A 24,592-nucleotide genomic window follows, 5' to 3' on the forward strand; every position below is an offset into this window, starting at 1 on the left:
TATATTTTATACCTCTTTTTGTGCTTTTGCAGGTGGCAATGTGGCTTAAACAACTTTGTGTGTTACCTTGATATGTACACTACCATTCAAAAGTTTGGGGCCAGTAAGATTTATTTATTTGTGGTAAATTAATACTTTTTTATTCAGCAAAGACACATTAAACTGTAATATATAAAATATAAAGCAGTACAACTATTTTCAACAGATTAAGACATATTTCTTGAACACCAAATCAGCATATTAGAATGTTTTCTGAAATATCACGTGACACTAATGACTGCTGAGAATTTAGCTTTTTCATTACAGGAACAAATTACATCTAAAAATATATTAAATTTAAAACATCTTACTGATCCCAAACTAGTGTATATGTATACTATGTATATATGATGTATGTACATGATATTGCAGATGTATGCTGTATGTTTTCTCTTATTAAGTAAGTACAGTTTCATCGAGTTTGGTATGTCATAAAGCACCCAGATTTGTTCCTGATGTTAAACATTTGTTGGACAGCATAATACCATTTAACCCGCTAGATGGCATCCACACCCAAAATGCTATTTCATGCTTCATCAGAAAGCGTCTTTTAGTTTTGATTGGCACAAAGTTCTGTTATATTTTGTAAAATATAATCACGATTATTTAATTTGGGAATATGCCGAATAACTATAACACTGGGAGAGAAAATATGAGCAGAAGAGACATATTAATGCTGTAATAAATCAAAGAATGTTATTCTCCAGGTTTTGAGGGAAGGCCATTGTGACGTATCTGCCAATGCTCTCTTCTGATTGGCTGAAAGTTCTGTTGGGCACGTCCACTATAAATAGTAAATTTACCAAATGGATTGTTTTACACTCCATACTCAAACTGTTAGTATACTAATCTTCTCCAGAATGCGTTTTATATTTTTTTAAATAACTATTTGTGTTATTGTATGTTTTTGATTTGAAGAGCATATTTTAGTCAACTTTGCGAACACATTTTACTTTCAGTCAGAATGTCTCATAGCTGTCGCCTGCTTTGTGGTTTTTTAATGAGCTGCATCGGCTGGACTGGTATTATAATAGCGACCTCAACGAACGACTGGGTGGTGACCTGTAAGTACAACATGCACACCTGCAGGAAGATGGATGAGCTGGAGACCAAGGGCTTGTGGACAGAGTGCGTCATCTCTACTGCTCTCTATCACTGCATCTCACTCAACCAAATCCTCGATATACCGGGTGAGAAACAGGTTTTTTTTTTTTTTTTTTTTTTTTGGTATGCATCCTTTTTCTTATTCATGGATTAAAAACAATTCAACATTTAGTTTAGTCGTTTTTCACATTTTAATTGATTTTTTACTGTTTTCCCAAAATACATTTTGGTTCGTGTATGATATTATTTGATATTTGACATTATGATATTTTGATTTAAGCTTACATCCAGACGTCTCGCGCTCTGATGGTCTCCGCCTCTCTGCTCGGACTGCCCGCTCTGGCGCTCGTGCTGCTGGCGATGCCCTGCGTCAAACTGAGCCAAGAGACCGAAGACACCAAACACAGACGCGCAGTCCTGGGAGGACTACTTATACTGTTCATATGTGAGTTACTGCCTGTCGTCTGTTTAAACAACTATTGGAATTTCAATGGCCAGTTCTTAAAGGGATAGGTCACTCAAAACAATTAAAGGGTTAGTTCATCCAAAAATGAAAATTCTGTCATTTATTACTTACACTCATGCCGTTCTACACCCGTAAAACCTTCGTTAATCTTTGGAACACAAATTAAGATATTTTAGTTGAAATCCGATGGCTCCGTGAGGCCTCCATAGGGAACAATAACACTTCCTCTCTCAAGATCCATAAAGGTACTAAAAACATATTTAAATCGGTTCATGTGAGTACAGTGGTTCAATATTAATATTATAAAGCGACGAGAATATTTTTGGTGCGCCAAAAAAAAAACAAAAAAAAAAAACGACTTATTTAGTGATGGCCGATTTCAAAACACTGCTTCAGGAAGATTCAGAGCATAAATGAATCAGTGTATCGAATCATGATTCAGATCGCGTGTCAAACTGCCGACTTTGGCGCTACGAACAGCAGATTCGACACACTGATTCACTGTGCTCTGATGCTTCCTGAAGCAGTGTTTTGAAATCGGCCATCACTAAATAAGTCGTTATTTAGTTTTTTTTTGGCGCTCCAAAAATATTCTTGTCGCTTTATTATATTAATATTGAACCACTGTGCTCACATGAACTGATTTAAATATGTTTTTAGTACCTTTATGGATCTTGAGAGAGGAAGTGGCATTGTTCCCTATGGAGGCCTCACGGATCCATCGGATTTCAACTAAAATATCTTAATTTGTGTTCCGAAGATTAACGAAGGTCTTACGGGTGTGGAACGACATGAGGGTGAGTAATAAATGACACAATTTTATTTTTTGGGTGAACTAACCCTTTAATAATGTGCTGGTTGCTCTTTTCAATGAATGAAAGGTGACTGAGGGACTCAAGATTCGAAAGGAAACAAAATCAGCATAAAATGTGAAATATAACATAATTAACATAATAAATAATTCGCTAATAAACTCTAATAAATACCAATAATTAGGATTTTCAATGAATGGGGCATACATAAATAGTGTATTTCCATTAAGTGAACTTTCATTTGTAAGTGAACTTTCTTTTTTAAATACAGCTATGGAAAAAATTAAGAGACCACTCCAAGTTCAGAAATCAATGTTAAGTGGTCTCTTAATTTTTTCCATAGCTGTATGTGGATTCAACATTTTATACTAATATTTCCCATCAGTGACACTAATAATATGTTTATTTATTTATTTATTTAGCGCCTTTCAAGAACCCAAGGACTCTTTACATGAAGTTGCTATATAACATGAATAAGTATACAGTCAGTATACAACACGTAATCAACCAGATGGAACAGACAAAGTTAATCTACATTAAACAAGCATAGAGCTGGAAAATTGGGACAGACAATCAATTAACAAAACATAAAGTGAATAAGTGAGTTTTGAGAGCAGTTTTAAAGGTTTGAAGAGAAGAGACTTCACGAGGGTCTTGTGGTAGTTTGTTCCAGAGCTTAGAAGCTGATATGCTGAAAGCCCCACCACCCACACTACATAGACAGAACTTGGGTACTGCAAGCAAGTTTTCAGAGCTCGATCTCAGAGTACGGGCAGGGACATAGCGGATAATCAATTCGGAGAGATAGGAAGGTGCTAAATCATGATGAGCCTTGAAAACTAGAGTAGGAATCTTAAACTGGATGCCTACACTCTTACAAAATAAATGTTGTATGCTTTCATAAAGAACCTCTTAATGGTGAAAATGAAATGAAATTTCTGTTGTTAATTACTCACACTCATGTCATTCCAAACCCACAAGTCCTTCGTTCATCTTTGGAACACAAATTAAGATATTTTTGATGAAATCCAAAAGGTTTTTTATCTCCCATATAGAAAGCAACAAAATTACCACATTCAAGGTCCAGAGAAGTAGTCAAGACATGGTTAAAATAGTCAATGTGACTACAGTGGATCAACCTTAATGTTATATAGGGAGGAGATTACTGTTTGTGCGCAAAAACAAAACTTGTGCCCCAACTGGAAGAGGAAAAATTGTTGAATAAAGTCATTAGTTGTGTCCCAAATGACGCACTATACACTATGCACTTATACATTATGTACTTACGTGTGCACTATGCACTCATCCATGTAGTGCGTGAATTGTATAAGGTTATTTTGTCATTTAACAAAGGAATCCGATCCTCCCTTCCCCTCCACTACGTAATTAAAGCTGCGACAGTTGAGTGCATGAAGTGTCCAACATTCCACACTTCGTTTTTTCCGTTAATTTAGTGCATCATCCGGGTATTTAAAGTGCACTTTTTCTTTTTGGAATTTTCAGTGTGAACGCACTACTCGCACTATTTATACTTAGAAACATCATAGAATAGTGCACAAGTACGCGAATTGGGACGCACCTAATATTTTTTTGTTTTTGCGGTCAAAAAGTATTCTCGTTGCTTCATAACATTAAAGGAACACTCCACTTTTTTTGAAAATAGGCTCATTTTCCAACTCCCCTAGAGTTAAACAGTTGAGTTTTACCGTTTTCGAATCCATTCAGCCAATCTCCTGTTCTGGCGGTACCACTTTTAGCATAGCTTAGCATAGTTCATTGAATCCGATTAGACCGTTAGCATCGCGCTTAAAAATGACCAAAGAGTTTTGATATTTTTCCTATTTAAAACTTGACTCTTCTGTAGTTAAATCGTGTACTAAGACCGACGGAAAATAAAAAGTTGTGAGACGCTGCATAATATCATTGCACTGCTTCAGCCATGATACGGCAGCAAAGTTCCTTGATTATTACGCCTGAATGAGAGTATAGTTCCTAGCCATATCAGCCTAGAAGATCACAACTTTTTATTTTCCGTCGGTCTTAGTACACGATTTAACTACAGAAGAGTCAAGTTTTAAATAGGAAAAATATCAAAACTCTTTGGTCATTTTTAAGCGCGATGCTAACGGCCTAATCAGATTCAATGAACTATGCTAAGCTATGCTAAAAGTGGTACCGCCAGAACCGGAGATCGGCTGAATGGATTCGAAAACGGTAAAACTCAACTGTTTAACTCTAGGGGAGTTGGAAAATGAGCCTATTTTCAAAAAAGTGGAGTATTCCTTTAAGGTTGATCCACTGTAGTCACGTTGACTATTTTAACAATGTTTTTACTACTTCTCTGGACCTTGAATGTGGTAATTTAGTTGTTTTCCATGGGAGATTAAAAGACCCTCTTGGATTTCACCAAAAATATCTTATTTTGTGTTCTGAAGCTGAACGAAGGTCTTATGGGTGTGGAACGACATGAGAGTGAGTAATCAATTACAGAAATTTCATTTTTGTGTGAACTAACCCTTTAACATCCAAGGAACCACAAAAGGTTCTTTATAGTAAAAAAAAAAAAACGTGCTTCAGATAATTAAAATGTTCTACACATTAAGAAAATATATGGTTCTTTTAAGTACTTTCACCCAAAATTGTTCTTCTGTGGCTTTGCTGTAAAAATAAAATAAAAAAAACTAAAAAAACAAACTTAACTTGTGTAAATTACTACACTTATTCAACCCCATCATTGTAAATGTAGCTTTTACCGAAACACATTTAACCGATAATAATTGTGTGCCATTCCTAGTAACAGTCATCATGACACATTCAAATGATACAATTTCCTGTAAAGAACCCACTGGTGTATTACTCCAGAATCTAAAATACAGTCATTTATTAAACTGAAAAAATGCTAGATGTTGTCCCGTGGTTGCTCACATCCTCCCTGAAATCTTCTTGCTTTCAACATACAGGACTGAAAATGTCCTTGACTGAAGTAACTATAAAACATCCAGATTTCCTACATCCTGTTAAGAGTCATGGTCAACTCTTTTTTTTTTTACAGGTGTTGTTTGCAATTCTGCAAACACAAATAAAACTCCTAATCTTATGCTCGTAAGTCAGTCTGTTATTCTCTGTGATTATGCTGCTGTCATTATGAAGAAATTATGGTGTCCTTCCTTTCGTTCCAGCTCTGTGTGGGATAGTGTCAACGGTGTGGTTCCCCATTGGAGTGCTTCATGAGGATGGCCTGATGTCGTTTGGATTCTCTCTGTATGCTGGCTGGGTCGGTTCAGCCCTTTGTTTTTTTGGCAGCTCAATGATGATTTGTTGCTCAAGGGGCGATAGCCCAACTCAGAATCCTGAAAACCGCTACTACTACTCAAAACACAGTGGAGTAACCAACTCCGGCCCTCCTATTAACAGTCATGCCAAGAGCGCACATGTGTGAGACACAATGGATAAGACAAGCTTACCTCAAGATTTGGACACACACACATGCAAGCTCACACACACCAATGAAATATGTGAAGAATTTGCTTTCCACTGCCATGGTTTGACTGCAAACATGTGATTTGGAGGGAACAGAGAATTCGGTGGAAACTTGTGCTCGCAGACGTTTGAACGTTAAAGGCTTTGTTTGAACAGACATTGAAATGAATCCAAAGGGAAACAGTTCTTTCTTCCATAGGCATGTTTTTCACAGATGGTTGTGAGTTGATTTATTCACACAGTATTAATTTTGCTCCTATATTTTATTTGCCAGTGACATTATTTTAACACGTTCTTTACTTCATAGGTTGTGCATAATAAGTTCATGCCAACATTTAGGAAAGCATATACACCAGATGGACAGGAAAACTGTGTTAAAATGACCAGATGTCATCTGCACTGTTTTCCTGGAGAGCGTCTCACAGCATCCTGCACACAACCTCTTAGGAAAACACCATTTGAAATTTGAGAAAAAATATATGCAACAGGAAACCGGGTCATTTTTCAGGCCTTATATGGTTGGTGATTGATTTATTGTGGTAATGTATTATTTTATGCGGTCTTTGGGAGTTTCAGGATGTAACATGTCCACTATGTTATGCATGTTGAGTTTATTGAGTGATTTGTTCTAAATCATCATGCCGTCTCATGATTTAATGTGTCTGAATGAAAACATGAACCCACAAAATATTCTTTTTAAAATGCAAATCATTACTGTTATGGCTGATGACAAAAAAAGACACCATTTGTGCTTGTAAAATATATTATTTTTTAATATTTCATTTTAAATATATTTGTATATTCTCCTCAAACATTTAACTCTTGATCTCTTGTGTATTTACATGTGTTCTGAATCAGAATGATTTTACACACATAGCTGTAGTGAAGAAATGTAAATATCCCTGTGCAAACCTAAACAAGGGTGAAACCACAAGAGCAAGACATTTCTACAAACCAACATAGAAAGAATTTGATATCGATGTCGCAAAATATTTTGAGAACTATTAAGCTTTCACAGGGAGCCAATCATAATATTTCCCATTGAAATTTAAGGGAGTGCTTGAGATTTTAGATCAAACACAGCTGTGAAGATGATGTAAGGTGAAAAGTCCACTCAATGCATGGGGGGGGGGGTTCTGCTCATGTAATAACAACTAGCATTGGCTTTCGCTTTAAAGAGATTTTTTTTATATGGAGGGCAAGTAATATCTCGGAGTAAAAGAGTATTGTGTGAATTTAAATCCAACACTGAAACGGCATCTCACATCAGAAAGACATTATATTCAATTTTAGAATAATAACCTTAAAAAAGGGGTTATTTAAAGGCACTTATGAAGCCTCAATAATAAAAAAAAACTGCTCTAAACATCCCTCTAGATAAGTCACTTATCTATCACAAGGTGCAAATGCATTTACCAACCTGTTTAAGAACACATATTTTTCACAAAGAAATACACTCAAAAATGTTTTAATACATAGTGAGACATGATTAACACTATCAAACCTAGGAAATTCATCAGTGACTGATTTTTTCAAGTAGAATGTGTTCCTTGATTACAATACAATAGGCAGAGTATTAACCCTAACCAATAACTACCCAACCAGTTTCATGAGTTGTTTTACAGCATCACTTGTTTAGCATTAGTTTTTGTCTTTTTGGACATTTTATTTTGTCATGTCATACTTATTTACATTTTGATCCAGGAACATATTCTGTTTGAAAAAAATCATGGTCACCCAAATCCAACCTCTATTGCGACAACAGTTAAGTCTATATTGCTCACTCCGGTGAATATTCTTCATTGACCAGCTCCTCAAAGCCTTTATTGGTCCTGCCTTTACTTTTGTAATTGTGACTGTTGGATGGTCTCTGTTCATCATACTGCTGCTGGTACTGATAGCCACGTTCCTCAGCCGCCCAGCCCTGGTACTGTCCCTCCTCTTCGTCCTCCTGAGGAGGGAGGTCTTCATCAACATTGAAGCTGTCGTCAACCTCCGTGTCGTACCTCTGGTAGGAGCTGGCGTGAGCTGCTTCCTCTCTAGCGCTGAGTTCCAGGGAGCTGTTCCACATCCCATAGCTAAAATAGATCAGCACACCTGTAGGGCGAAGAGATAGGGTCAGGTAAGGCCTGTTCACACCAAGGAACTAGAATTATACATTTAATAATTGTTTTGATTATATGATAATAGGGAAGTCCACATCATAGCTGTAACCAGGGCTTGACATCAACACCTGCCAACGCAGTCACTTCTACTAGCCACTTTGGTGAGTTGAATTTTATATATAATATATACATTTTTCATTATAGTCTTTTAAAAAGGCATCTGAAATAATAAGCTAAGTGCAATGCAGTTGTCAAAAATATCGATTTTTTGATACATATCAATACTAAAATATATCTGAAACACTTCCAATAATCATTTTCCACAGAATAGATACATGATACCAGCTGCGCTTTCTTGCTCATCATTCCGACAGTAAGTTAACACAAACCCGTCTCCTCTCACTCATTTCATTTGCTTGAATTTTGGCGTGGGATTGCACGTATTGTGCATAATTTTACTCATTCTCGCAGATTTTGTGTTCACACCCGAAGTGCGCACACATAAAGCTGTCTCTTAGTGCTAAATTGAGTTCTTTTTCACCGTTTACTGCACTTAAAGAGTCAAATACACACAAAATAATGTCAAAATGCCGGTCTTGGCGAGCACTCATGTAAACATGGTCAGTTAAAGGGATACTCCACCGTTTTTTCATATTAAACTGTTATTCCCTTAACTAAGACGAGTTGATACATACCTCTCTCGTCTCAGTGCGTGCACTAAATCGCTCTGTCTTGCGGCGAAACTTTGTTAGCACTTAGCTTAGCCCAGTTCATTCAATAGAGGCCAAGCAGAGAAGCTACCGAACACCTCCACGTTTTCCCTATTTAAATACAGTTACTCGAGTAGTGTAACTTGACCTAGGACGGTGACACAAAACAAAACGTTGCGCTTTTCTAAGCGTGTAAAATGGATAACTATATTGTATGGCGGAATACTCGGGAGCACTTTGACTTGGCGCAGTAATATCTTCACTCGTGAAAAGTCCTCTCACCGGCCCCCCCGCTCCCTCCCTCTCCTCCTCCCTCTCATTTCCGTCAATAGAACCAACGTGACTTTTACAGGAGAGGGAGCAGATTTAGTGCACGCACTGAGACGAGAGAGGTATGTATCAACTCGTCTTAGTTAAGGGAATAACATAGTTTAATATGAAAAAACGGATCCCTTTAAGTGAACGTAAACAGTTGAGAAAGAAACAGTATAATGGATCCGTGCGTCGGGTCTTAAAGTGACAGCAGCCTAATATACCTGCTGCCAAAATATGAGATAATATTACAAATATTTATATGGAAGTTTTTCCCCATGGTATGGATGTCAAAATTGTGGCCAGTGAAAATGAGCGGCTAATAACTTTGTAAAACCACTTGCCACAGTGGCTGGTGAACAAAACAGTTAATGTCAAGCCCTGTTGGTAACAATAATGACACAGAGGAGTGATATTGTTGGAATCAATTTTCTTCCAGATGATGAACAATAAAAACACTGACAGCCAATCAGAATCCATTTGACTTAAAGAGTTTAATCATTTAAAGTGGCAGATGAGATATCTTCAGCATCTGCTTATTATAAACAGAATGTTATCATATGTTGGTATGGATGCTAATATAGTTATAGTTGTCTTTATAATCATCGTTCTTGGTTTGAATTGGCCTTTACAGATGATTGGGAATATATGGAGTATATAAAGAGAAGACCTGGCCTACCTAGTGAGCACCACACCACAAAGCGCACCCAGGTGATGCTGGATAGTTTGAGCATGAGGTAAATGTTCACCAGCATGGCAGCTATAGGCACAAAGGGCACACAGGGTGCCATGTAAGGCAGCTTTTTAGGGTTCTCAGGTTGCCGAAGAATAACAACAACCAAAGCAACCATGAGGATAATTATAGTCATTATAAAAGGCATTATTGCCCAGCGGGCTCCTCCTGAAACCCGTTCGAAGCCGTAGATGACGAGCGTCCATAGAAAGAAGGTCAAGATGAAGAAAAGGAGGACGCAGGAAGTAACAGTACGTCCTGTTGCAGGAGTGGGCTTATCGCCCACGTTCGGCAGGCCTAAACGCATCCGCATAGTGTAATACTGAGACCCCAATAGGCGTTTCAAAAGACTATCAGAGTCGTCTGCCTCGATGCCATTCTCTCCAACGCCGAAGCCAGAACTGTCCGACTGGTAGCCCCCAGAATCCGACTTTTCAATCAGCGTTTCGTCGTCTCCTTTGGAGGGAAGGTTCTTGGCCCCACAGGGGTTGTCGGCATACCCTTCTCCACAAGGTGAGTTCATGTACTTCTCACTAGCCGCCATCATTTCCTCTTTCCTCTTCCGTTCCTCCTCTTCCTCCTCTGTGAGGAAACTTGTGAAGCCGTCTCTATCGGGCTGATATCGCAGTAGAAGCACACACACCGACACCAGCGTGTAGGCCAGCAGCGTGCCGATGGACATCATCTCGATCAGGTCTCTCAGACTCACCAGGAGAGCCAACAAAGCAGCCAGAGACCCCGATACAGCACAGGCCACCACAGGGGTCTCTGTGTGGGGACTCACAAAGGACAGGAACCTGGCATACACACAAGCAAACTTGGGATGAAATGCCTGTAAAAATAAGCATATGAGCATAACAAAAAGAAGAGAAAGCTGCACACATATTAAAGACTTTATATTACCCAAGATAGTGTTAGTGGGAGAAACTGTAACATGCAATATGGCGGCTCTAGTAAAAGAAGTTGCATCTTCTAAATAAAACAGGCAATTGCCAATAGAGTGCATTAGTATCTTCCCACGTTTGATTCCGGAATAATATTTTCCATTCTCTTTCCCAAAAAGTCTTCTTTAAAACGTTATAAGCCATTAACCAAGCCAACCAGCAATGAGGGGAATCACAAGATTACACATTGAAATGTTGAATTTGGAAATCTGGATTTTGGAAAAGGTATAAGACTGTGTATTTAAAGGTGAAGTATGTCATTTCTGCGACACTAGTGGCACCCAGCAGAAACATATCTTGACATCCCATACCCGTTTTCCAACAGCATGAACCGGGTGCTAGTTCAGAGCATTGCCAGTTCAGAGTTCTAAGAACCGGTTAGCCTTTCCACGGGCCAGAGAGCCACCAGAGGGCAAGGTTTACGTCACTGATTACTTCATCTTTCTCAGCAATGCTAGAGCGGCAGCACCAAACACAAACACACATCAACAATGGCAGACGTTGCGTTACTATTGTATTGATGCTCATGGCTTTGCAAACCTACATCGGCATTCAAACATGGCGAATCTAATATGTTTGTGCAGCTTGCCTCGGTTAGCTGCTATTTAAAAAAATGGCAATCACAAGTTTCTGTTCATCTTGTTGGTCACGGTAACCCCGCCCCCAGCCCCCGATGCAAACGGTTCTAAAGCCACGGTCACACTAGACTTTGAACGTGCGGAATTTTTTCGGATGCTGTAACGGTCGTGATATGACGTCACGGTTTACAGCGTCTTTTTTATAAACATGAATTTAACGCATAACTTAAAGTAATACATTTAAAATGTAAAAATATAGAACCTACTCGACTTTACTGCAAAAATATAATTCTTTTAATTCAGCCAAGAGGTCATGCCGTGCCGAATCGATCTTCTACTGGTCGAACGTCTTCACGTGATGCGAATTCGCAGGTCAGAATTCCCCCAACTTGAACTTCGGAATGCAGCGAAATGCGGAATTTTTCACACGAAAGGTGCGGTCACACTGCACTTTTCGTTCCATTGACACGCAGGCGAATGCGTCAGACCGGAAACGCAAGCTCGTGCGGAAAATTCCGCATTTCGCTGCGTTCCAAAGTTCAAGTTTGGTGAACTCTGACCTGCGAATTCGCATCACGTGAAAACGTGCGACCAGTAGATCGATTCGTCACGGCATGACTTCTTGCCTGAATGAAAAGAATTATTCTTGCAGTAAAGTCGAGTAGGTTCTATATTTTTACATTTTGAATGTATTACTTTAAAGTACACATGAAATCAAAATTGACCTTATTTATTTTGTTAACTCAAATTGCTAGTTTTGTGGTGAACAATTCATCCGTGATAGTCAATCCACACAAAAAAATTGTTTGGCTTCGTAATATTTAATCAAAATCTGAAAATGCTCCTCCCCTCTGCAACGGTGCCCCTTCTCAGATGACATCAGTTTGACGGCTTGGATTGTAAACACTTAAAACGCAACTGACTGAACGCAACTGGCTCTGACTCTGACATGATCAGTCGTAAGTATCAAATTACATTCATAATCGGGCTTACAATCGTTAGGTGTGTCCCCGGCTTAAACCACTCCCCTCCGACCCTTAGTCTGCTATGAGCGAGAGATGGGGAGGAGGAGCGCTAAAATAAAACTCTGCCCTCTATTCAATATTCCGTTTCACTTGGAAATACGTCACACAGCACTGGAGAAAAGTCGTTTGCAACTTCCGGTTCACGCGGACTTTAAGTTATGTGTTGAATTCATGTTTATAAAAAAGACACTGTAGACCGTGACGTCATATCACGACCGTTACATCATTCGAAAAAAAATCGCACATTCAAAGTCTAGTGTGACCGCTGCTTTAGAGCAGCAATGTTTTGGTGATACTTACGAACCACTTTTCCTGGTTCAGAGCTGGTTCTTTGGATGTTGAAAGACAAAGAACTGATCTGATTTAAAACTATAGGCTCTGAACCAGCACTCAAACTCCCTTGGTGGAAAAGGGTAGACAACAACATAAGCCGATTTTCCACTGTCTTAGAATGGTAACGGTTGAGTCCACTTGAGCCTAGTTCAGCACGGCACGATTAGAAACCCTTCTCGGCACGGTTGCCTGGCTACCAGTTTCTCTTTTGCTGGCTTTGCGCTCTATTTGAGTGACGTAAACACACATTAATAATACAATTAAAATAAATATTTGATCATTCTCCATAAAACATTGTTATTTATATCTCATATCATCAGTAAACCGTTGCGTTACCAAGGCAACAGCTGTTATCAGCCCCATTTATATTGTATTTATTCGCTCTCATATTGTTCCAAACCCATTGAAAATCAGAAAAAGCATGCACGTTGATGAGGTAAGTAGCGAGTGGAAAATGAAACCGTTACCGTACCAGCTGGTCCGGATCGGCACTGAATGGAACGGTTACACAATGAGAACCGCTCGGCCCGATGGTGGAAAAGCGGCTATAGTGTCGGCTCAGATCCGGCCCGGATCTGGGCCAACATTATGTTGCTGTCTGCGATGACAATGGAGATGGATTCAACAAAAGCAGGGTCCATTGATTAACAATCTCGGAAGTCACAGCAGGTCTGTCTTTAAAAGTTTATATGTTATTGTTAAAAATGAGTTTTTATTTCTGGAAACTGACTGTTGCACTCTATTGGTAAAGTCACTGCATCACTGAAGCTGCTGTTAGAAGCTCCATTTCCCATAGAAACCTGATATTCGCACTTAGGACTGCACATTAGCTAAACCAACATTAAATGTGTAATTTTTTAATGTTATTGGAGCATAAGAAAATACATGTTCTTGCCAGATTTTGTTGCTGATTTGACTTAAATGTTACTTTCCCATTCAAATAGATAGGAGTTGGATGGGATAGGCCTTGAATGCCTGAAGTAGCTGCACGGAGGCATTGCAAATAAGGCTGCCGAGTGAACTGACTTCCTGACTCATGTACCTGAAGAGCAGACCATCTCCCGCCATGGCATAGATGACTCTCGGCATTGGGAACAGAGATCCCAGCAGGCTGACAGTGAGTCCTGCTACAGCACCCATGGCTACAATATACTTTCCTGCCAGGAAGCCATGATCGGCAAACATTTCCATGAGTGGGGCATCTCCATCAATCAGGTTAAATGGCACCAGCAATGTCAGAATCACACTCACCTAAGACATATAAACAGGTAAAATGGTTATTATTTGGCAGTTTGTCGAAACAATACATGAAATGTCCTCTCATTTATAGGTGGCTGTGGACGGATGCTGTAGGATGATTCATCCGATTCCATTGTACAGTAAGAAAACATGTGACTCATTTAATCTGTCTCGGGAGGGTAAAAGGAAATCACTTTCTGATTAATATTTGAAAAAGGATGAGCAGAGATCTTCATCTCTAGGGGTAAGGATTGGGCCTCTGGAGTGAGAAGACTTAAATAAATTATAGTCCAGCTCTGAAGTGCTTGAATGATTCATTGAATTGTGTGAGCTGGAATGCTCGCGTACAGTGTTTGTCCTTTAAATATTCCATATAGCAAATATCTATCAATCTAGATACAGTACAAATATCATATAACAGTAACAATATCATATTTGGTAAACTTGTTAAAAATGACTGAATTAAAATCCTAAGTTTAGTAAGGGGATATGAGAGGAATCGCTGTACTCACAGAGACGTACGCCGTGAGACAGGTGACAAGAGAGGCTGTTATGGCATATGGAATGGAAGTGTCTGGGCTCTTGGCCTCTTCTCCTGTTGTGGCAATAATATCAAAGCCAATGAAAGCGTAGAAACAGGTTGCAGCTCCTTGCATGACCTACAGAGTGCACAATATATATTGATCTCTATAGTAGGTAATTTTGCCAAACATCACATTCAATACAGACAAATACAGAAAAACATTTTCTACCCTACAGTTGAGATTCTTACCCCTGACCAACCATAGGGCAGAAACCTCCCATCCTCCCAATTGGCTCCAGAAAGGAAAAACAGTCCAGCAATCACCATGAAGACCCAAACGATCAAGTTAATAACATTCAGCACATTATTGAAGCTCACAGAGTTTTTCACCCCTAAACCCACAATCACCGTCACCACCATAGCGATCAGCAGAGCCAGTAGGTCTGGATAAGATTCCTCTCCTTTACCTGATATGAGATACATGAAGAAACAAATTAGTTGGGTGATGAACATCAACATGAACATCAACCACACAGGTAAATTGTTTAGCATCTCATTACTATGTAAGACACTCACCCAAGCCATTCAACGTTCCAAGATGGTTGATCATGTAGCGACTGATGGTGTGATTGGCTAAAGAGTCGAACATGCTGCTCAATGCACTGGCCCCCGCCGCTGTACCAATCAGATACTCCAAGATGAGATTCCAGCCAATGAAAAAGGCCACAAATTCTCCCACTGTGACATAACTGTACGTGTAGGCGGAGCCTGTTGTCTTAGGCACTCTCACTCCAAACTCAGCATAGCAGACCCCTGTGTTAAAATCTGATATTAGCTGTTTGACAAGTACATTATAGACCAATACACTTAAAGTAACAATTTTTGAATTTTTTTTTTTTTTTTTTTTTTCGGACGTGACTTTGGTCTGGATTTGATTCAGATGAATAACCTGGTTTTTGGACTGACAAGTCTCAGTCTTAGGGTTAGGATCTGGTCTAGAACTGGGTCTTGATGTGTCTGGTTAACTGGTTAAATCAATTTTTTAAAATAAAACACTTGAACTTTAGACTTAAATTTAAAGAATTTGATCTAAATAAAGCAATGAAAACCTCAGCACAGCTGCCCATAATTACAGACAGAGGTGGGGTCATCTCACAGCCTCCAGGGCACATATGAAAAAACATGAAATATGCAATTGTAAAGTCGACTGGAAAGATGAGAGGCCTATTTATATTAGAGCACCAGCAGTGATTTTTTGACACTCTAAACTGCATAAATTGCTAGCCATAAAATCTCACCTGACAGAATGGATGCCAAAGCTGCAATGATGAAGGACAAGATCACTCCAGGTCCTGCCATTTCCTTAGCAACAAGCCCAGCAACCACATACATGCCAGTGCCCACGCAGCTGCCCACCCCGAGTGACACCAAATCCACTGTAGTGAGCACACGGGCAAGTCTGGTGCCATGCAGGTCATCTGGGCCCTCCTGCATGGAGTCCACAGGTTTAGTGCGCAGGATTCGTGAGTGGAGTCCATACCAGGACGACTCCCACTCAATTCTCCTGGGATCCAGTTTAGCAAAGACAGCACTCATCCTTCACAACAGGAAGCCTCGGATGAAAGAAGGGTGAGGTTTGTCCTCTCTTATGTGACAGTGTCACCTCCCAAATCTCTCGTTCCAGGTGTTTCCTCTAAACTTGTCTTGTATGACTGTCTCCTGCTTTATTCTTTGCTCCCTTCTCTCTCTCTCTCCCTCTCTCTCTCTCTCTCGCACAGTCTCAGAGAGGATCCATGAGCTGATCACTCAACATAGTGCTCTATATTGAATCAGCAATGACTTCCTACAAAAAAGGAAAGCATGCAAATCACATATTATTCATGGATAATGAAACTAAGAAAACACAGTGACATCATGTTGGGTTTAATATGGCAGAGAAACATGTTCAGTAGTCGAACAATAGAAAGTGTCCCTGCATTCATTTGGGTGAAATGTTGCTATGGTGGCACATCTCATTAAACTTGCAGATTAGCATATGGAGAGGATCAGATTTCCAGTGGACATTGATATACTAATAGAGAGAACAATGTGAGCAGAATGTCATATTTCAGCCAGGAGAAACAGTGCAGAAGTCTGTAAATAGAATAAAATTGGTGCTTTAGGATATAAACATTGATATAACATTGACATTTCACTGTTACTGTAACAGACAAGCATGTAAAAAGTGTAAACAATTGTTTAAAATGTTGCCAGCTAATATTATAGAGATATATAATTCTTCCTAAATTAAATGATATTGTACTGTACTATATATATATATATATATATATATATATATATATATATATATATATATGAAGACTTCAGATGCAAAAGCCTCTAAGTGCCATCTGAAATTTTCTTCTAAAATGAGCATTTTTATCAAGCTTGTATGTTTATTTTCAGTTATCTCACTTTAATGGCAATGGAAAGGCCTATTAATTGCCATTAAAGTGGAATTACTGAACCTACACATACAAGCTTGATAAAAATGCTTAATTAGAAGAAAATTTCAGATGACACTTAGAGGCTTTTGCATCTTCATATAAGTCTATATATATATATATAGGCTATACAATGTTGGGAAAAGTTACTTTTAAAAGTAATGTATTAAAATATTGTGTTACTCCCTAAAAAAATTAACTGATTGCGTTAGTTATTTTTTATGGAAAGTAATGTGTTTCATTACTTTTGTGTTACTTTTTCTCATTTGGGCTGGGCTGCTTGTTTTTATAACAACAAAAAAGTTCTATTTTTGGCAAATGTAAACATGGGGACAGGAGAGCTGTCAGTCAATAAATGGTAAAATTAAGTAACTTGCGTTACTTATTAGAAAAAGTAACTCAGATATTTTATTGTAAATTTAAAAGTAATGCATTACTTACCTAGTTACTTGAAAATATAATATAATCTGATTACGTAAATTGGGTTACTTGTAATGCTTTACCCCAACCTTATGCGTCAGAAAAACGTGTGTGCAGTCATCTTTAGAAATTTGTCTTTGAACTTCTATGGCATCGCTGTCAAAAAATAATTAGCTGGTGAACTGGATTTAGCCTACTTATTGTAGTGTTAACAAAAGTTATCATGAACATTGTAATGTTTACAGCAGATGTCTTAACAAATGTAAATAGACCGGGAAGATTTTAAAACAAACAGTTCATTCATAAATACGTAAGACCGCTGTGGAAAGCTGAAAAGGGGCGGAGCTACATAAGGTTATACAATAGATGTGTGTGTGTGTGTGTGTGTGTGTGTGTACTAAATAACTAAAGAATATTACTAACGGGAAATATATAATAAACATGATTAATACAGCCTAATAAATTCCCAACAGTCTTAATAAAACAAAATGAAACAATAATAATATCAATGTAGTGTTAAACAATATTTAAGATGAGCCTCAAATATCCCACTGCTTTGGAAATCCTTGTTCCCAATAACATTTTAGAGATTAGCATAATATAAAAATGTGGATTTACTAATTTGTCATGAGTTTTGAATGCATTTTTCCATAACTACAGTTTCTCCTAATGTTTCTTCCCTAACATTTCCATTACTGTCATCATTTCACCGTACTACTTTCTGTAGTCTATCTGCATGAAGCCCATTCATGAACCGTCAAATGTGATGTTAGTCTCACCATCTGCTTCTATCCACCATGTTCCTCAAGGCTTCTTTTGTTTTCCCTGCACTGATAGCATCACCACACAGTGCTATCTTGTTTCTTTCAATCTAATGCAGGCCTGCCGCTCACTGAGACAAGCTACAGTTGCCATCACGGACCCAAGATCTGCTGGATCTGCCTGTTGGTAATTACCAGTCCCACTGCTCTGTCAGAGCCTGCAGGCTCTGTTTCATACAACCTGACAATATCTCAGCTGCTATCAAAACACACGGCGAACTGACGCACAGCTGACAGTGATTTACCAGATGATGTCAGATATATATAGAGGGAAGTTATATCCACATTATCTGTGAAGTTTGATAGAGCGAGAATGAAAGTGAGAGACCAGACGTAAAACACCCTCAGGAGTCTCCGTAATAGTGCCATATAATAATAGACGTTATAATTATATTGTGGTCTGAGTAACCTATTCACTTTCCTGTTTCTGTTTCACCTTCCGGAACTGAGTCAATAACTGGAAATTGAATATAAGATATAAAATAGAATGAATGCCAGGTCATAAAAGACAGATATGACCTACCCAATCAACATTTCTGAACACAAGCTAAAATATTGTAAACATTCAAAGCAATATATACCTAATATGTCCACAGCATATAGACAAATATAAAAGATAAAGGCTGGATCTCATTTTTTCTTTGTGTGGAAATGATTCACAAAGTCTTGAAAGGGATCTGTGATTACATTTGGAACTGATGTCATCAGAGCAAAGGATTTAAATAGATTATGAGGAAGAGGTGAGATGAATGGCATTATACATAAGGAGAGAAGCAAGACATCAGTGTAGTCACAATTACACAAAGCTTCAGCTAAACACTGTTCCCTATAACAGAAACAATACTGATATCAAAGCTGTAAGATTCAGCAATTAGGTAGCGACTTCAACGAGGGGGGTAAGGGGGTCGAAGTGAACTTGAAAGTGTCAAATTGAAGAGATAGTAAAGCACTTCATGAATCGCATATTGAGCTGTTGTGTAAATAGAAGCCTAAAAAGACTAAAGATTAAAGCTGCACATTGCTTTTCAATCAGGCGATTTTACGGCATTTTACTGGGTTTGTGAAAGCAGCTCACTTAACCTCTGTGGAAAAAAAACATAAACATACATATAACACTATTAAAGCAGCTATGGATGATTAAATACAGGCCTACGTTAGAACAAAGTAATCAATGATAATGCAGTATGCAAATAAACGCAAGAAAGCAGACCAATTGTAACTCGATATGCAAATGTTGATGGTGCCGATGGATGTCAGCTAGATTTTACATTCTAAACAATGTCAAATGTAATTCCTGAGAGATTTTGAAACTTTAAGGGATAGTTCACCCAAAAATTAAAATTCTGTGATCATTTACTCATCCTCAAGTTGTTCCAAACCTGTATAAATTTGCTGTACACAAAGGAATTTTTTTTGGAAGAACCCAGCAGATCTTGATCTACATGAGGGGGAGTAAATGATGAATTTACTGAAAAGAATGAATTTTCATTTCTGGGTGAACTATCCCTTTAAATCTTTGAATTATTTAAAGCTTGTAAAGGCTCAAATTGTGTATAAAACATGTAAATGCACATTAAGCATTTGAGTTGAATTTATGCCTTATATAAGCACTGAAATTAAATTTGTTTATCCTGGCCGTTTTTTTTTCAGCACCTTGGTCAGTTCCATTGTCGTACAGCTATTGTGACAACATGCAATGATGCTCCTAATAATAGTAAAGTACTGTTCACTTAGCCTCAGTTTATTGGAACTAAATCTGGGATGATGCACTTAAAGTACAGATTTAACATTAGCATTTACGTCTAAAATAATCCTCAGATTTATTATTTCCCTCTTGCTGTTTCTCTTAATCCAAAATATCTAGAGTATGCATGATCTAATTTGGATCTAATAAGTTATTTAAGTTGTGCAACCTGTAACCTTTCCATATATAATATTGATGAATCTTCTGTGGATTGTCAAGGGAGAGCTGAAAGTGCAATACTGAGCTGAGCCATAAATGAATTGCTCTTAAACAGACATAGCCAATAAAATTCTCTCCAATCCGAGCCAAAGTAAAGCCTGCAACTACTCCGTCCACTCTAAAACAAATATCTCTAGAGTTCTCTTGCTCTGTGAAACAGAAATACAGGTGTCCAGTTTCAAATCAAAAACATTTTTTCTTTGGCAGAAAAGGAGCAAAAACTCACCGGTGGGGTTTTACACTGTATGCTCCATTATGTCCATGCAGCGGTACAGGAAGAATCCAGGCGAAGCTTGTAGAGACAGCCAGGGACATAATGTGGAGACATTGTGAATTATTTAGGCTCTTCTCTGTGTGATCAGAGGAGAGTTCATTATTAAAAGATGTGTCCGCCATTCAACAGCTGCCTATGATGGAGCTCCCCGGACTCTTTTAGATTGTCATATCCTGTTAGGTCAATGTGGGGTACACACTTTACATTTCCCTGATGAGATTGATGATATAAAGATAAATATAAGATACATTCCAATGTGGGTCTTTTCCACAGGCTATGTGATGATTCACAAAATAAGAATTGTTTCTCCTGTAAGGCTTAGAAACATTACTGGACATCATACTGACCCACAAAATCAGATAATGTACTGTATAATATACAGTTAAACAAATAAACTTGTTGCAGCACATTCATTATTGTCTGAGAAGTAAATAAGAGCACTGACAAATTCAGCTGTTGGCAGACTGAATAGCATTCCCAAAAAGACATGCGTTCTGAAAAGACACAATGCCATCAGTTTCATTATTATTGTAGTATTGAATGTCTGTTGCATTTAATTCATTTTTAATTGGTCTGCCACTCAACTTCGATGGCTGAGGCTCAAGTCGATCTCAGGTTTCACGGGAAACAAAAGTATCGCCATGGTGACTGAATGCCAGAATGCAGCGTTTGCAACGGTCGCAGCTCTCAGTGACACCATATTTCCCATGCAAATTCATGTCAAACTTAGTTTCTAAGCATAAGATTTGTCACCAGTCATAAATGCAATGAAATTCCATTAAATGCATGTTGACTATATGTAACTCTTTTGGTTCACTGACAAAAATGTGTTGAAATCACAGTATCAGTCCAGAATTAAATGAGTCTGTTTCACTCAAATAATAATGAAAGTTCATTGTACTTAATAGAAAAAAGTTGCATGAACTCAAAATTTCATTGTAGTAAGCTGAACTTAATATGATTGAGTTGAGCTGCAGCAGATTTCCAGCACGCTTTGCGTCAGACCATGAATGTGTCTGTGAAGTTTCAGCTCAAAATATCCCATAGTTTTTTTTTATTCATTTTTTTTAACTGCTCGCGCTTGCCTTAAACAACATAAAAAAAGTTCAAACAGCTAATATAACCCTCAAAATGGATCTTTACAAAGTGTTCGTCATGCAGCATGTCTAATCGCGTAAGTACAGTGTTTATTTTGATGAACATGGCCTGGCATATGCAAATATATGCAATTATGTAACAGTGTTATGTTGAGATTCGCCTGTTCTTCAGAGGTCTTTTAAACAAATGAGATTTATATAAGAAGGAGGAAACAATGGAGTTTGAGACTCACTGTATGTCATTTCCACGAACTGAACTCTTGTTATTTAACTATGCCAAGATAAATTCAATTTTTGAATCTAGGGCACTTTTAATGTTTAATGTTGTGTTATGTTGGGATTCAGGGGGGTTCTGTTACGTTAGTTTTGTAGGGTTACCACTGTGGTGAAGAGTAGAGCCTGTGTTTAGGTTGAGGATGAGCTGCAAAACATTAAAGACCTCATATGTTGTTCGATTACATATATGTAAGTATGTAATGATAGTCTCTCTGATACTTATAATAGCATGTGTTATTTGCTATGTAACATTTAACCAAGATCTGAATGTGATGTTGCATCATGAATGTGTGAATGAATGAATGTCTGCAATTGAGATACCCTTAAGATTACTTTTTTTAACATACATTGATAATGATTGGGTTACAAGCAGGAATAGATAAGGAGATATGGGACAACCCTGCACAAAAAAAAAAAAAAAAAAAAAAAACACCAAACCCAAAAGCCTTTTAGAGAACAAAAAAAACTATGTTCCACAGTATCAAAAGCTTTACGAAAATCCAAGAATATGAATAATCTAATAGATCTAATACTAACCTAGTTGCTCCTAGCTACAGGTCCTAACCAATTACTAACCTAACCGAAGTTTTGCATTTGAATAAATATTTAGACATGATCAATCACTTGATTTTTATAAATGTTAAATTGTGAAGTTTTACTTACTTGAAGTATGTTAATGCATCTATCTATTATTAAAAAAGCCATTGTTTTAACTTACATATTTGTTGAACCTCATTTTGTTCTTCTTACACTTGCACACTAGGTAATAAGCACACTAGGTAGTAAGCACACTTGCACACTAGGTAGTAAGCACACTAGGTAGTAAGCACACTAGGTAGTAAGAAAACTAAGTAGTAAGCACACTAGATAGTAAGCACTAGGTAGTAAGCACACTCGCACACTAGATAAAATATTTCTTGTATACTTTTTATTTATATTACAATTAGTGCAGCATTTAAGGTTAAATAGAGAAAAGGTTTATAGATTCCAATGCAAAGCTGCAAATATTTTGTCCAGAAAAATAATTTTCATTTGTAATGCCATGGTTTACTCACTAGGGTAGGGTTGCACCAGCCGTTCGTAAGTTCTTTCTTAAATTGGAACGTAAAGTCCTCACTAGTGGCTTAGTAACTACTAGCTAGTTTGTAACTAACTCTGTACTTTATTCGGTTGCACCATTTGTTCTTAAGGCAGAACGTAGCTAGTAGCTCGTAAGGTCTCCGTAAAGTAATGCGTAGTCGCATAATATGACGTTTACCTTCAGTTATCCTTCAAATACAGGAGCAGAAGTTGTTGAAATTCCGTGAATTTCAGTTTATCCTTCATTCTGACATATTTTGCCTCACGTAGCTAACAGTAAAAATAAGTTTCCATTAAATATAATAGCTAATCATAAATGTTATGGGTAAGACTAGGTAAATGGGCTGGTGCAACTGGCCCTAGGTGCCTGTATGGCTATTGATGTATCTAGTCTAGTTGCTACAGGTCCTAACCGATTACTTATTTTTAAGTTTTGCATTTAAATAAATATTTAGACATGATCAATCACTTGATTTTTATAAATGTCAAATTGTGAACTTTTACTTACTTGAAGTATGGTAATGCATCTATCTATTATTTAAAAAAGCCATTGTTTTAACTACTCCTTTCGTTCTTTGCTTATACTTGCACACTAGGTAGACTTGCACACTAGGTAGTAAGCACACTTGCACACTAGGTAGTAAGCACACTAGGTAGACCTGCACACTAGGTAGTAAATACACTTGCAGACTAGGTAGTAAGCACACTTGCACACTAGGTAGTAAGCACACTAGGTAGACCTGCACACTAGGTAGTAAATACACTTGCAGACTAGGTAGTAAGCACACTTGCAGACTAGGTAGTAAGCACACTAGGTAGTAAGCAGACTTGCAGACTAGGTAGTAGGCAGACTTGCAGACTAGGTAGTAAGCAGACTTGCAGACTAGGTAGTATGCACACTTGCAGACTAGGTAGTAAGCAGACTAGGTAGTAAGCACACTTGCAGACTAGGTAGTAAGCAGACTTGCACACTAGGTAGTAGGCACACTTGCAGACTAGGTAGTAAGCAGACTAGGTAGTAAGCACACTTGCAGACACTTGCACACTAGGTAGTAAGCATACTAGGTAGTAAGCAGACTTGCAGACTAGGTAGTAAGCACACTAGGTAGTAAGCAGACTTGCAGACTACTTAGTAAGCATACTAGGTAGTAAGCAGACTTGCACACTAGGTAGTAAGCAGACTTGCAGACTACGTAGTAAGCATACTAGGTAGTAGGCAGACTTGCAGACTAGGTAGTAAGCAGACTTGTAGACACTTGCACACTAGGTAGTAAGCATACTAGGTAGACCTGCACACTAGGTAGTAAATACACTTGCAGACTAGGTAGTAAGCATACTAGGTAGTAAGCAGACTTGCAGACTAGGTAGTAAGCAGACTAGGTAGTAAGCAGACTTGCACACTAGGTAGTAAGCAGACTTGCAGACTAGGTAGTAAGCAGACTAGGTAGTAAGCACACTTGCAGACACTTGCACACTAGGTAGTAAGCATACTAGGTAGTAAGCAGACTTGCAGACTACGTAGTAAGCATACTAGGTAGTAAGCAGACTTGCACACTAGGTAGTAAGCAGACTTGCAGACTACGTAGTAAGCATACTAGGTAGTAGGCAGACTTGCAGACTAGGTAGTAAGCACACTTGCAGACACTTGCACACTAGGTAGTAAGCACACTAGGTAGACCTGCACACTAGGTAGTAAGCACACTTGCAGACTAGGTAGTAAGCAAACTAGGTAGTAAGCACACTTGCACACTAGGTAGAAAGCACGCTCGGTAATA

General features: G+C 38.2%; 2 protein-coding genes across 2 annotated transcripts; one reads left to right on the plus strand and one right to left on the minus strand.

Moving 5' to 3' along the window:
• Positions 1-877: 877 nt before the first annotated feature.
• On the plus strand, positions 878-6,706 carry cldn11b (claudin 11b). The gene is made up of 3 exons (XM_067378202.1): positions 878-1,229; positions 1,424-1,588; positions 5,601-6,706. The coding sequence occupies exons 1-3, from the start codon at positions 1,004-1,006 to the stop codon at positions 5,858-5,860; spliced, it is 651 nt and encodes a 216-aa protein (XP_067234303.1). The 5' UTR covers positions 878-1,003; the 3' UTR covers positions 5,861-6,706.
• Positions 6,707-7,681: 975 nt separating this feature from the next.
• On the minus strand, positions 7,682-15,999 carry slc7a14b (solute carrier family 7 member 14b). Its single transcript, XM_067377916.1, has 7 exons — positions 15,702-15,999; positions 14,980-15,216; positions 14,653-14,870; positions 14,393-14,539; positions 13,684-13,892; positions 9,708-10,558; positions 7,682-7,998 (listed from the first exon to the last, which is right to left on the minus strand). Exons 1-7 carry the CDS (start codon positions 15,997-15,999, stop codon positions 7,682-7,684), a joined length of 2,277 nt encoding a protein of 758 aa, XP_067234017.1.
• Between the last annotated feature and the right edge of the window lie 8,593 nt (positions 16,000-24,592).

This window comes from Chanodichthys erythropterus, chromosome 23 (genome assembly GCF_024489055.1).
Source record: "Chanodichthys erythropterus isolate Z2021 chromosome 23, ASM2448905v1, whole genome shotgun sequence".
NCBI lineage: Eukaryota > Metazoa > Chordata > Actinopteri > Cypriniformes > Xenocyprididae > Chanodichthys > Chanodichthys erythropterus.